General features: G+C 37.3%; 1 protein-coding gene across 1 annotated transcript in view; it reads left to right on the plus strand.

Moving 5' to 3' along the window:
- The window catches only part of LOC149286664 (POU domain, class 6, transcription factor 2-like), a 275,293-nt gene that overhangs the window by 199,874 nt on the left and 60,463 nt on the right, over positions 1 to 14,956 (plus strand). Inside the window, exon 5 of the mRNA XM_089493834.1 lies at positions 10,424 to 10,785. Coding sequence (XP_089349960.1) covers positions 10,424 to 10,785 — 362 coding nt within the window. The remainder of the gene's footprint in view (positions 1 to 10,423; positions 10,786 to 14,956) is intronic.

Raw genomic sequence — 14,956 nt, forward strand, 5'->3', positions numbered from 1 at the left:
TTCTGGAGATACGGTCTCCAGTGCTGTACACAATACTCCAAGTGAGGTCTCACCAGTGCTCTGTACAACGGCATGAGCACTTCCCTCTTTCTAATGCTAATACCTCTCTCTATACAACCAGCATTACCTGCTGCTCTACTGCATTGTCTACCTACCTTTAAATCCTCAAAAATAATTACCCCTAAATCCCTTTCCTCACAGGTTGAGGTTAGGACAGTATCAAATATTCTATACTCTGCCCTTGGGTTTTTATGCCCTAGATGCATTACTTTGCATTTATCCACATTAAATGCCAGTTGCCACCACTTTTTTTCACATCACCACCATTTTTCCAGTTTACCTAAATCACTTGCCATTTGGCTTCTTCCTCCAGGAACATCCACCCTGTTGCAAATAGACATACCTTTCCATCAAGACCATCTAATAAAAATATTAAAGAGAATGGGTCGAAGTACAGACCCCTGAGGTATCCCACTGGTAACAAGACCTTGTTCTGAATATACGCCATTGGCTACAACCCTCTGTTGTCTGTCACTCAGCCACTCCCTAATCCATTCAACAACATTGGGATCTAAACTCAGAGATTGCAATTTATTTATAAAAATTTTTTATGACAATTACGATTTTTGCATATATTTCTAATCATGCTTTTCAAACAAAACCCCATTTTTTCTGAAAAAAGGATGTATATTTTGTGTGAGTACATCAAATACAGATAAGGGAAAAGGCTGTAACAGGACTCAGTGGTCCAAAGCTTTAGGTTTGTTATAATGCAGGTATTAGACTATATGCTGCAACTTTGTGAGATTTTGTGACATTAGTAATTTCCTAAACCATTAGAACTGCTGTATTAATCTTCATAGGAGCAGAACAGCTATGTACAAATATTATCACTTTCAGCTAGGCAGGATAATTGGGAATACCGGGGCCTTCTAAGTCTACACACATACTGAGTATAAGGGTTTAAAACCTACGATCTAGCACTTAAAATAACATATGCTTTCGATATAGGAGATTACCCACACACTTTCAAAAAGACAGGTCTCTGATGGCATACCTGGGGACTTCTCGGCTCCGGTATCCGGAGCCTTCCCGTGCGGGACGCGGCCAGGACTGCACACTGACGTCAGCAATGGGTGGTCCTGCTGACATCGCTCACCCGGCAATCTCCGGGTCACTTCACTGGACACTACAGCCATCATATGCACTTTAATGCATATGGTAGCTGTGTGGCCCTTATGAAAAAATTACTGCAGTAATACAGGACAGACTGACACACATAAATACAGAAACTAGCCTAGGACTGTATGATAACTATTGGAGATTCCGTCACATCTTATGGCCATAGTATGCTTAGCCCACCACTACGCCAAAGTACTCCAATGACGGTGGGTCCTAACGCTAATCCCTGCTGACAGAGGTACGAAACAAACTAAACATGTAAACCAAACACATAGCACTGAGACATACCTTTAGACAGCAGACTGAGACAAACAGAACACACAGGTGGGGCACACCTTATAAAGGAAACAGAGCTGAAGCAGAAGCAAGGAATGGAAGATCAGAACAGGGCAAAAGGAAATCCAGGAATGGATTGAAGCAAAACAGGGAAATTGAAACAAGAGCGAGATATGCAGCTCTGCAGCCTGGGAAGGACGTGACAGAATGTTAATAGTGGTTCTTAGAAGGTCACATGTGATCCTATTCCCATGTCTATTTACATGGAAACTTGGTGATAAATATTACTTTAACATCTTTTCACAAACACCCTGTAAGATACCAAAACAAGACTGATATCTTCTTGACATAGGGATAAAATATAGAGCCATAATTCTCTTACTTTTCACATTTCTGTTCGAACAGAATTTAGTACATGTTGCATACTTGAAATTAAATCTATATCAACTTATATTAAACATATTCTGATTCGTATTCCATTTCTAAATAATTCCAATTTAATCATCAATACCAAAAGGATATTTTTGTACCCTTTGTGACCAAGACTGTTTTAATACTTCTTCTCTCCCATTTAGTGTAGTCACACAAGTTATATAAATATATTTTTTTGCAGAACAAGAAGGGCTTTCTTTGTATACCTTTTTAATCATATCTAATTTGCATAAATAAAATATGGTAAAAACTTGAAAAAATCACTTTTTCGAATTTTTATTTGAAAAATCTTTTACTCATGTACAAGCTAACGAAAAAAAAAACCTGCTAAATAAATTTTACTATTCATCCTGAGTTTAGAAATACCCAATGTTTTAATCTTTTTTTCGCAAGTTATAGGGCAATAAGTACAAGTAGGGTTTTGCTATTTCAAATTTTTTTTTCCCAAATCTGGTTATTCTGCCCCCATGTGCTATTTGGGACCTCTTTGAAGCAATGTACCCTATCAAATCATATGTGTTTGAAAACTAGATACCCCAAGGTGTTTCAAATGCTGGTATTTTAACCATAACCATTTCCATGCACTAATACTGCTACTACCCTTTGTCACCCTCAATATGTGTTAACATCTCCCAAATACAGTGATACCACCCATGCATGCTGTTTGTTGGGATGTTTGGGAGGTAAAACCCCATATTTGGGAAGTGCATTTTTCAACTTGGAACTTTGACATCTGGTCCTTTTACCCCAACGTCCTATTTGGGACATCTTTAAAGCCGGCAAATTCAATTTATCCCATCAAACCATTTTTTTAAACTCTTTACATGCACTAATTCCACCACAAGCCTTTGCCAAAGTTTGTGGTAGTATTTTTTTGGTATTTTTTTTGCACATTGTACTTCAGGTATGAATTTATAGCTCCTGGTATACATCCCTGTTAAACAACTCAACACAGTATGTGTTCAGCAATGCATAGGTTTGTCTGGTTGTTTGGGGGCTAGAAGGCCATTTTGATATACTTATGAGATAAAAAAAAATGTGCACCTCTCAAGTATTATATATACAATGCTCTTTCGATATTATAAGTTTATATAATATACTTTTAATAAAGTTTGTTTTTATGAGCAAGAGCTAAAATTTGCCCTGTATCTTCCCAAAAATCCTGGCATGGAAAGGGGTAAAAACCAGTCCAGTCATGGAAGGGTTTAAATTAACATTCTCTGGTCTCAGCTGTAACTTGGAAATGGAAAATGCCTACATTTAATTAATTTCTCATTTCCTACGGTTGACTGTATTGTCCCAGAGGCCCCTTAAAAATGTATAACCCTGAGGAGGAGCCTATTTTTTTTATATAAATAATCTAACATAATAACCTTTGTTAGGCAATCTTTTTACCTTGCCATCCACTGTCATACAGTAAAATGTATTAATGTTGTAGGAGGTATTCCACTATTACCATCTAAAAACTACCCCATGCTATTATGTGGTTACTTAAGAAAGTGATGCTAACATAAAGAAAAACCTCAAAGATGAAGGTTGAGTTTGAAGCGCAGTTTCATTAATACTGGATGGCAGGAAAGCAGCCAAGTCCTAGATAATGAGGAAGGAGCAGCATTTTTTGTATAGCTATCTAGAGACGGGAAAACAAAAATGACATTCAGCTGACGAATAAGCTGGAGTATGACCTAGCCTTTTGACCCCTGACAATCAATCTTACCTGCTACTTCATAAAGAATTATAGCTGTGCTACTCACATTTGACTCCAGAATTTTATAATTCCCATTTTGTTCTCCTTTATCCTATTTAATACATGGCCTAAGAAAATAAATGCCTTTGGAAAGCAGATTTTACAGAACACAGACAACTTATAAAAGTACGAGAAGAAATGTGTAATGTGAACACTCAATATTCTACTGTCCATAATAATCTAGTTTGACTGACTGTGACTGTGGGATATGAATAAGATGTAAGATGACTGGTATGAGTCTTATCTTAATAAATTTTTTTGTTTTTCTAGTGTTTCCTTTTAGTTTTTTTGTATCCATGTTCAGATCAGAAGACTGTTTTGACATGTTCAAATAACATTGAAAACACATTAACAATATACCGTGTCTACATTTTAAATTAAATAAGAAGTAGGCTGTGAAACTTCACTTTATTACTAAAACTGTATTAAGATTTTTAGAATTAGATTTTTTTAAATGTTATTCTTCATGGAGCTCCTAATATATTGGACACAAATGCTATTGTGTCCTGCCAATCAAGGATGTGTCATCTTACACATGTGACCATATTCTAGGACTAGGATTTATCCTACTATCACTGGAGAAAACCACTTGTGTTTCCCAATTGCTTCTGTTTTTGCTTAGTTTTTATAGTTAAATGTTTCAGTTCGTCCAATTAATTTCATAAAATACAAAGATAATGTCAGTAAACACAAACTTCCGATTTTAAATTATTTTCTCATTTATTCAATGTAAATAATTCATCAAAACCTATATCACCCATGGGAAAAAGTAATTGCCTCTGTACACCTTGGCTACTGGTGGTGCCACCCGTGGCAGCAACTATTACAATGAAACGTTTGTGATAACTGGCAATGAGTCTTTTGCTTGCTGTGGAGAAACTGTGGCCACTCGTCTTGGCAGACCTGTTTAAATTCAGCCACGTTGGAGGTTTTTCAAGCATGAACTGCTGTTTTAAGGTCACGCAACAGCATCACAATTGGATTCATGTCAGGACATTTATTTCTTTTGAGCCATTCAGAGGTGAACTTGTTTGTGTGCTTCAGGTCAAGGTCCTGCTTCATAACGCAACTACGCTTGAGTTTTAGGTCACAAACTGATGGCTGGACATTCTCCGTCAGTATTTTCTGGTAGAGAGCAGAATTCATCATTTCATCAATTAAATTGGCCAGGTCCTGAAGCAGCAAAGTAGCGACCCTCACACTACCACCACCTTGTTTGACTTGTTCTTACGGTGGAATGCTGTGTTAACTACCACTTGTCCAAAGTATATTATCCCAAAGTCTTGGGGGGGGGGTTTCCGGCAAATGTTCAAGTAGCCTTTGTATAGACAAATTATTTCTGAGATATATACTCATCATTGTTCTTACACTGATGGTTCATATCTCAAGGATTTCACCTGTGCTGCACCTATTCTCTGAAATTCCAGAATCACATTCTGTAACACTGATTTAAAAATAGCACACATTTAATCTATCCTCTTAATACCTACAACCTGCATTATGGAGAAAAAAACATCTGTTCCCCCACCTATGTGACCTCTAGGTCACTGAGGCAGAGTGGCATATAAGGGGGTATAAGGCATATCTGGGGGGGCAGATTGGCATATCAGAGAGGCAGAGTGGCATATGGGGGGTATAAGGCATATATGGGGCAGAGCGTAAAGCCAAAGGGGCAAATGTGAATAACTGTGGGGCGGGTTGGCAAGTAAAAGGAAATAAAAATAAAAAGAAGAATTCACAGTTTTTATTTAAAAATGAAAAAATTGTTTACATGTTAATTAATATTTACTAGTAATGTTGTTTTCCTATAGGGTAGTCTTCTATTCAGGCTTTTTCTTTTTTTCCTAAATTAATATTCAAATTTTGGGGGTCATCTTATAATTAGGTTGTCTTATAATCAAGCAAATATGGTAATATATAAAATAATCTTGTCAACATGGGAATTGTCAGTTATGCAGGATGGGGCTTAAAGTAAGGACAATTATAACTATGATGTTGGAGTGAGTGTGTGTTAGTGTATAGTATTGGGGAAAGTGTGCGTATGTGTGTGTTTTAGATACGGGGGTCGCAGATGAAACACTGCACCCAATCACCACTAAGCTTAGTCTCATCCATGGTGAGACTAGATAAGGAAAGGTGAGTGTATGTGAGATCAGGTAAGGAGAGAGCTGGTGAAGTGATGAAAGGAAAAGGTATGTCAAGAAACGGAAGGTGAGGTAAAGTAAGAAAAGAAGAAGTGAGGAGATGATAAGTCAGGAGATTGTTGGTGGTGAAGGTAGGCAAGTTGAACAGTTGGTATGGGTTGTTAAGTGAGCAGAGGAAAGGAAAAAGCAGTGAAGGAAAAAGCAGTGAAGGAAAAAAGAAGGCGGAAGATATAGGGAGAGGGTGGGTGAGAGAGAATGAGAGGAGGGAGAGAAGGAGGGGAGGGAAAGAAATTGTAGGAAAAATAGAGAAGGAGGGAAGGGAGAGGTCAAACTGGAGAGAAGAGAGAGAACAGGTAAAACACAGAAAAGACATGGAGAGAGAAAAGGGCGAGAAAGGTGAAAGAGATAAGGGGAGAGGGTGGGAGAAGGAAGAATATTTTTAATCACATAATTTCAATGGACAAATACACTAGTATTAGTGTATTTAGTGTTTTACAATTTAACTGTTTACTGATGTAATAAACATTTATTTTTCTTCCATCTCTGTCAAATAAACTTTTATCTTAACAATCTTTACAATTATTTTTGTTATAAAATAATACACCCTGTGTTTCCAAACAACTCTCTATCATTTTATCTAAACTATTTAAAGTCACCATCAGCAGATATCAGACGTGTGAACGCCCAGTTAACATAACCTAAGTTTGCAGTTAAAGGACATTGAACTTTGGCTGAGTGAACTTAGCGATATTGCTCTTTTAGGTATCCAGTTTTCTTTTCTTTTTTATTGTCTTGGAAGGTTCGTTTTAAAAATCCTAAAGCTGACTTTATTGTACTACAGTTCACAAGCTACAGAGCTGACCACAGGGAGTTTATCTAACCTTTATAGAGAAAATATTTTTAGTGACTGTGTCTGAGGCTTGGCAATGGCTGCAGTGTTGCAGCAAGAAAAGAAATTAGATAAAAACATATTGCTGGATAGATGGTTTCTCAAATATAGGATAGGAAAAGACTATATTAAAGGGTACTGCGGGCAGATTGCTAAAAGAAAGTGCTACTGTGTGTGAAGTAATGTGATGTTTTTTCCCCATTTTTGTGAAGTATTAATGTAAGGGGAAAAAAATACCGGTACATGGTATTTGTAGGACACCATCTTAGAAGTGGATTCTATCTTCAGCACTGCCCTTATCTTCAGTAATACCAGACACCCCCACATCGTTGCTGTTCTTATCGCTGATCACTGGGATATGATGTCATATCTCGGGGCTCGGCTCTTTGAAGATGCACAGGGCTGGGCGGAAGGGAACCTTGGATACTGTGCCGACTTACCCCAGTCCTCCATAGTTTTTAGGGGCGGATGCGCATATCAGGGCCATTGAGCAATGGTGCTGCATGGAGCCTTATGGCGCTGCATCTTAGTTCATCTATAGTAGTTTGCAAGGTACTTTAAAATATTAAATAGGAAATAATGTTAATTATTTAGTTATCTCTCCTTCTGAAAAAGTAACATGAACTATAATGTCATCCCAGGAAATTACAAACTTCAATGGTATAGCTTGAGTATTAAGAATTTAAGGGCAAAAACAATGTGTATATATGGTTCCTTAAGATGTAAAGAGTATTTCATTTTCATCATATCACTCCAATATTAGACACAATAAATGTTGTGTTCATGTTGTGTGGGAAGTTTTAGATATGGATGAAATGGCAGATATGTGCGTATGTCCCATTCAAATCTATCTGTGCAAAGGGGAAGTTCCCACTTAATTGAGTAATTTTTAGTGATATCCTAACACAGTAAACAAAGTCTGTTTACCCTATTAAGATTTACTTAGCATACTTTTTAGTGTACCACTAAATATAAGTGACGTGTATTTAGAAGAATACTTGCTGCATGTTTAGTAAAGACGACAACAATGACATTTTTCTTCCATGATAGCGCAGTTTTGTGAGCAGTATGGGAATGGTACCATGGAACTGAATGTATTGCTTGGGATCTGGAAAAATACACAGATACATAAATCACCTGTCATCTTCTACTACTATGGTGATTTTTTCCAACCAAAAATACCAAATAAATTAAGTATTATGTGTACATAGGGAAAGCTGTCTCCAGCAGAGGTTGACATCAGCTAAAAATAATGCTGATGATATGTGTAATATTTGAAAATAAGGTACACATTGTAAAAGTGAAACATATAATAATATATGAGGCAGGCTATTGCTTACATCAACTAGAAGATTGATATTGCAGCATTTCTGGGTCAAGATATCCAACAAATGTTATCATTGATGTCTTAAACATCTAATAAGCCCACATGGGGCCTATAGCTGTTTCCCATGAAATCTTGGCCTGCTTTTTCACGGTATGTGGTGGTATAGATGAAAAACATGGTACATTCTGGGTCGTGTCCTCCCTATTTACTATTTTTATGAACATCTGTCTATTAAACTGAAATACTTTGTTTGTGGCCACTTTGCCAAATCATAAACATTTTCACCAAGTGTTTTATTTATTTATTTTGTGTCACATTGTCTTCGAACATAAGTGTGAAAATGACATATCATTTATAGGGAGGTTTGTCAGCGGGGCTGAATGCTAGTAAGATAAAAACACCACAAAAATATAGTTCTTATATGTCAGGGGTGTGTCTAATTTGGCTTAACTGCAAAGTAAATAGCGTACAGGGGAAACCGGTACCTAAAAAGACAATTGAACTATGTTGATCCAGCGAAGAGCGCAATTGCAGCTGTCATTTGCTTTTTTGTTGTATGTGTGAGGTTAGGAAGCAATATTAAGCTCAATAAACCATAGTCCTTTTTTTAAGGCAGGGTTAATGCAAAAAAGTCAAGAAATAACAGTGGGGGCGTTTGTGAAATTAATATGTGGCATAATAATTAAACAGGTATAGCATCGATCGTTGTGTTCTGAAACAATCATAAGTAGATTTCAAGAGCTATTATCTCTGTGGTATACGCCTGTCTCTGTGGTATATACATTACATGTATAGTTAGTACAGAGGGATGAGGCGTCCTAGGGTGTCCTGTCATAAAGGGCAGTTGATTTAGGGTTGCTCTTACGATTACACCTTGTAGTGCAGTAAATTTCTAACTCCAGGCTTTGAGAGGTGCAAAATAGCCACAATTGTGGGATATCATAGCTAACATACAGGTATCTCAGGTAAAATATCATTAAATAACTTGTATACATAGATGCCTGGTGTGTTTTTAGTACTCGATGATCGATGGAATAGACCCATACGTTATCGGATTTTCTGTAGTCAAAAAGAGCTTTGTTCACCCGCTCATATTTTGCATCAGTTTTCTTTTCTATTATCACCTTGTATATGACTGGTAATATATCCCCAGAAAGGTGAGAAATCTACCCATGCAAAGCAAAGATACATAGGACATTTTAGCATTTCTTTTATATATTCAAAGTAAGTGTAAATAATACCAATATTAACAAATATGTTAGAATCGTAGCCTTAAGAAGGTATTGTTTTGTACTTATAATGATATACATACAGTATATGATAATCAAAGATCATGATGAGTTCACGTAGAAACATATTAATACATAAAGGCTTGCTAAGCCTATCTTCAGTACAGCACAGCTGTAAAATTATCCATACTCATGTGCCAGCTTTAAAGCAGCAACCCATAATCATATGGATACATATTCATATACAACTGACTATTTATTAAAAAAGTGAACTATTGTATACTGCATATTGCACATACATTTAGAGAATGGATACATCTTTATGGAGATCTAGGCAGTAGATTCCCTGCATATCAAGAAAACAAATACAGGAAAAAAAATCCTATTGGAGCCAATATGTCATCTTGTATTGATGCTGCTTCATGGTGAGCAAGGAATGACATACTATAATGCCAGAAACAGTGTTTTCATGCAGGTTATAACAGCAATCAATTCTCACAAAGATGAATGGATTTTTAAAAAGTACTGTATATAGGGGTAGAGTATGAAGGGGAATTGCAGTGTGAAGTAATAAAGCAATTAAAGCAATGTTCCTTTTCGTTTCTTTGCCATTATCACATTGCACCAGAACAATCCAAATAGATGGTCCCCATTGTATCCGACATAACTAAAGAATAGTACATTATATTAAAGACCGTACCAAGATAAGACAAGTCATGACAACGAACTGTATGTGAATTAGAAGAGAATGAAAAGGTTTGTGGGACATGTTCAGACTTTTAAATTGTTTTCAAATAGTTCTTTACCCTAAATCATTATCTCCTGTACTATGGCGTTGGTACTTCAGTGTACGGACAACTACATCTCTTAAAAGACCCTCAGATCTTTTCTATTGAACCAGGCTTGCAAGGAGAATCGCATAAGTCATTTTTTACAGATGGAGAGAGTCCGAGTATACTTCAAATGAATCATTCATTTTCTTTTGATTCTTGTGGATCCTAATTATTTAGGAATAAAGAGTAACATGGCTAATAAGTTTTCTTCCTATTAATACTGTTACTGTTACTGTTTTGCATAATTTGTTTAGTGTGATTCAACCCTGTTATTGTACACAGTTACAAAAAGGTAATTTGATGAGATTATGTGATCATCTTTACTGAGTCTGGATTTATTACATGTGTTTGTTTCTTTATGTAGCTACCTCATCCCTCAACACACAGCTTCAGCAACTTCAGCATCTCCAGCAACTGCAGCATCATCACCACCACCATCATCATCAACAGCAGCAACAACAAGGACAACCACAGCAACAACAGCAGCAACAATCGCAACAACATCCCACAGCCCAACATCAGCAGTCATCTCAACAACAGCCAGCCCAGTCTCTTCCAACACAGCAGACACAGCAACAGACTCAGCAACAACCGCCTAACCAAACTCAGACCCAAAGCCTGAACCAATTGGCTACAAGCCAGCATCCCTGCAGTTCTCCTCAAAAACCCAATCAGTCACCGGGACACGGCCTTCCCTCTCCAATGACACCACCAAACCCACTGCAGGTATTTTTTTTTCCTATGCTTGTCACTTATCAGTACAATTGTTTTATTCTCACTTACAGACCAAATTGTATATAATTGTATATATAATTTAGAAGCCTTTTTGTTAAGTACCTCCAAGATTTTGTGTGAAAAGTGAAGATTTATCACCGTTGTTCATCTAAAGCCAAGTTACTATACCCAAAACGGGCATTTTATGGAATGATCCACTCATTCAATGTAATCTGTATATACATCCTGTCAGTAAACAATATTATGTATTTTTTAAAATGTTCCTTGCACGTCTCAAACTATGAGACACCTTCTCGTGCTTAGAGATACAATGAGGGTCAAGAAACATTGGATAACGCTTCCTCAGAGTGAGACACCAGCTAATTATCCCACAGTCCGTTGTTGCCTTAATTGGGGACGCAATACAGTAGGGACCATAACTCAATGTTAATACACTGTTCTGCTGAGCCTCATTTTATATAAGAGCAAATCAATTTCAAATATTGTTCATAATTCAATATGTTGTCTAGTACAAAGAAAATCTACAGCTACAGTGGTAAAATATTCCGTAAAGCAAATAGATTTACAAAAGCTTATAAAGTATGCCTTGTATACTTGTAACAGAGCACTAGAATATTAAGGTGACAACCAAGTTTAAATTTTGACAGCTAAAATTTCATTTAAGAATCACTGATTTCTCTTTTTTTGTTATCTGTGGGTTTTATACGTTTACATTATTCAGAATCTGTCTGAAGGATATTAGTTTAGAGCAATGTATGGATTGTCAAGGAAAGACAGTAATTCAGAACAATGTTGTTTGTTTCAAAAACTCTGAAGGATAACAACAATTATTTTCCAGATACAGATACCGTTTGTTTCTTCAGAAAGGAAATTAAATGAAATTGACTAGCATAGGTGCAGAGACTTAAAGTTTCACAAGATCGGAACACTGGCAAACTACCTAAAGGTGCATTGCGAATCAGAAATTCAGAAACTGTTACTTGTCACAGTTTTTATTGAGTAGAAATTTTATAAGTGTTTATATTCGATTTGATAAAAACGTGTTTTACTTAAGAACAAAGATATGCTACTAAGGTTAACATTGATCTATTGATTTCCTGTGCTCAGTCCTGTCAATTAGAGAAACTGTTGTGACGTGATTACTGAACAGTTTCTGAAATCACTTACTGGTTTTCTTTTTTCAACTGGAGGTAGAGTGTTTCTAGGTTCATACAAGATCTGGTGCTTAGACACACATGAAGCTTCATCTCCACTCTTATACACAATTACCCTTGCACCATATCACGGTCATGACCTCTTCCTGATGCATATAAAGGCAGAGAAAGAAAAGATCTGGGGGCAGCCCTGTGAAGTTCCCAGGCATGCTTTTTACGTGTGAGAAAGCATGTATTGTTAATATGGAATGTTTACAAACCTTGGAAGTATGTGTCAGTAGGGTATAAAAACATCCACTTAACCCCTTGATGACAATTGCCGGTCGTTAACGACAATTGACGAGCCAGGACCGGCACGTCTTTAAACGGGTGCAGAAAGCTATCTACTTTCGCTTTCTGCACCCAAATGGCGTTGTTGTAATGCATCGACCTCGAGGCATTCAGCAACACCACAATTGGCACTAGGGGCCATCTCTGGCCCCTCCCCGGGGTGGCGGCGGACGTCCGTTTTGAAAGCGTTTAGGAGGCGATCAACGATCACCTCCTAAACTTAAATGGTGTCGCTGGAATGCCTCGATCAGGAGGCATTCAGCGACACCAAACACTTACCTCTGGATGGACTGTGACCGCTCCGGAGAGCCCGGCGGCCCGGGAAAAAAAACAATAAAGACGAAAAAGTTCGCTAGATGGTCTCCAGACCCTCTAGAGAACTCTGGCTCCACTTGCAGGTTGAATACAGGTACTGCATTCAACCATGCAAGTCAATGGAGCCCAGCTTTCTAATCACAGTGTGATTAGTCAAAATAAATTAAAAAATAAAATAAAATTAATAATAATTAGAAAAAAATAGTAAAAAAAACAGTAAAATGTAAAAATAATTTCCCACTGATGTCACTATCAGGGGAACCTTCAAGTTGAAAAAAAATAAAATCTATATATAAAAAATATATTTTTGTGAGCAATCCTAAAATTAGCATATTAGCTTAAAACAATTCTCGCATGGAAAGAGTTAAAATACTGGCATATTAAATGCCCATGGGGTGTCTACTTTTAAAAAATGTATGATTTGATGGGGTAAAATGAATTGGCCGGGTTCAACAATGTCCCAAATAACACGGGGGGAAGGATGGCCACACATCTAATTTCCCATTAGAAAAATGCACGCGTACCAAATGTGGCCTTTTAGTTCCCCCTCAAAAATGACAAACTCATGCATGTGGGGTATCACTGTACTCAGGAGATGTTGCTGAACACATATTGGGGTGTCGTGTGACAGCGGCATAAACCAGGAGCTGTAAATTCATACATAAAGTAGGTGTGTGGGGGAAAAATACACACAAAAAAATACTACTGCAAACTTTGAAAAAATTCTGGTGGTAAAATGTGTGCATGCAAAGAGTTAAAATACCAGCATTAAAAATACCCTGGGGTGTCTAGTTTTCAAAAATATATGGTTTTGTTGGGCACACTGAAATGGCCCGGCTCAAAAATGTACCAAATAGGGCATGGGCAGTGGATCCCCAAATGCCAAAGTTCAACATTGAAAAATGCACATGCCCCAAATGTGGCCCTTTTGCCCCCAAACAGCCAGGCAAAATCATTCATGTGAGGTATCGCTGTACTCAGGAGATGTTGCTAAACACATATTGAGGTGTTTTATGATTCTGACATATACCAGAACCTGTTTATTCATACCTGAAGTAAAATGTGTGTGAAAAAACAAATGCAAAAAAAATTACTACCATAAAGTTTGACAAAAGCTGATGGTAGAATTAGTGCTTGGAAAGGGTTAAAATACTAGCATTTGGAATATCCTGGGCTGTCTAGTTTTCAAAAATATATGATTTGATGGGGTAAATTGCGTGGGCCGGCTTCAAATATACCCGAAATGGCACATGGGGGGAAGAATTACCAGATTTGGAAAAAATGGCTTTGAAATAGCAAAACGCTACCTGTACTTATTGCCCCATAATGTGTAGAAAAAAGCAAAAAAACATAAAAACATTGGGTATTTCTAAACAATTCACTGAAAAACTAAGTATAGGTTAAAGAATTGTTTGCTGACATTTCATATCTTCTTCAGACAACAGGATTTTATGACTTTAAGGTTTATCGCTTGTGTGATAGATACCTAGCTACATATACACTTAATGATGGGTTATTTATGTCATATTTAAATGCCTTTTCAAGAAGGGATAAACTGGCCCTGTATAATGCATAGTTCAGTCGGTATGGCACCTTTCAAGAAATCTTAGTGATTTAAGTATGCTTTATAAAGAGCCATCCAAGCTTTTCTTTGGCCTTATGCGGGCCCGCAGCTTACTGCTTTGGAGCTCGCACTGCGCAAGGAAACTATTTTCCCGCCCAAGTTCCTGCTTCCCTCGGGGAGGTTTAGAGGGTAAGCTGCGGGCTCACGTTAGCCGGCTGTCGAGCCAGAAATACTAATGGAAGTTATGCTGTACCACCATCAATGTCTGGCTCAGTGTATAGTGATGGGAGTTACGCTGTACCACCACCAATGTCTGACACAGTATATATCCAAAATAAAGAAGCAAAGGCTCAGCACTCAAATGATAAGGTGAGTTTATTTCACACAGGCAACGTTTCGACCCACAGGTCTTTCTCAAGCCTTAGACCTGTGCGTCGAAACGTTGCCTGTGTGAAATAAACTCACCTTATCATTTGAGTGCTGAGCCTTTGCTTCTTTATTTTGGATTTATTGAGGGACTTGGTGGTACCCTGGCTCGTGCACCATTTTACTGCTGAGTGCTGCATTCCAACCTTTCTTTTTGTGTATGGCACAGTATATAGTGATAAGAGTTATGCTGTACCTGTTTTTAGTAAATGTTGTTACTTATTTAAACTTACCTTATTTATAAGTTAATGATGTATTTTTTCAGATATTTTTTTCCAGTTGACATACACTTTTCAAATTTGTAAAATAAATATACTTGCCCACACTGCCAAATACTCTAGGTACGCCCCTAGATCACCTAAAGGGTAATAGA

The sequence above is a fragment of the Sceloporus occidentalis genome, unplaced genomic scaffold, assembly GCF_023333645.1.
Source record: "Sceloporus occidentalis isolate IW3139 unplaced genomic scaffold, rSceOcc1.0.p SCAF_67, whole genome shotgun sequence".
In the NCBI taxonomy this organism is placed as follows: Eukaryota; Metazoa; Chordata; class Lepidosauria; order Squamata; family Phrynosomatidae; genus Sceloporus; species Sceloporus occidentalis.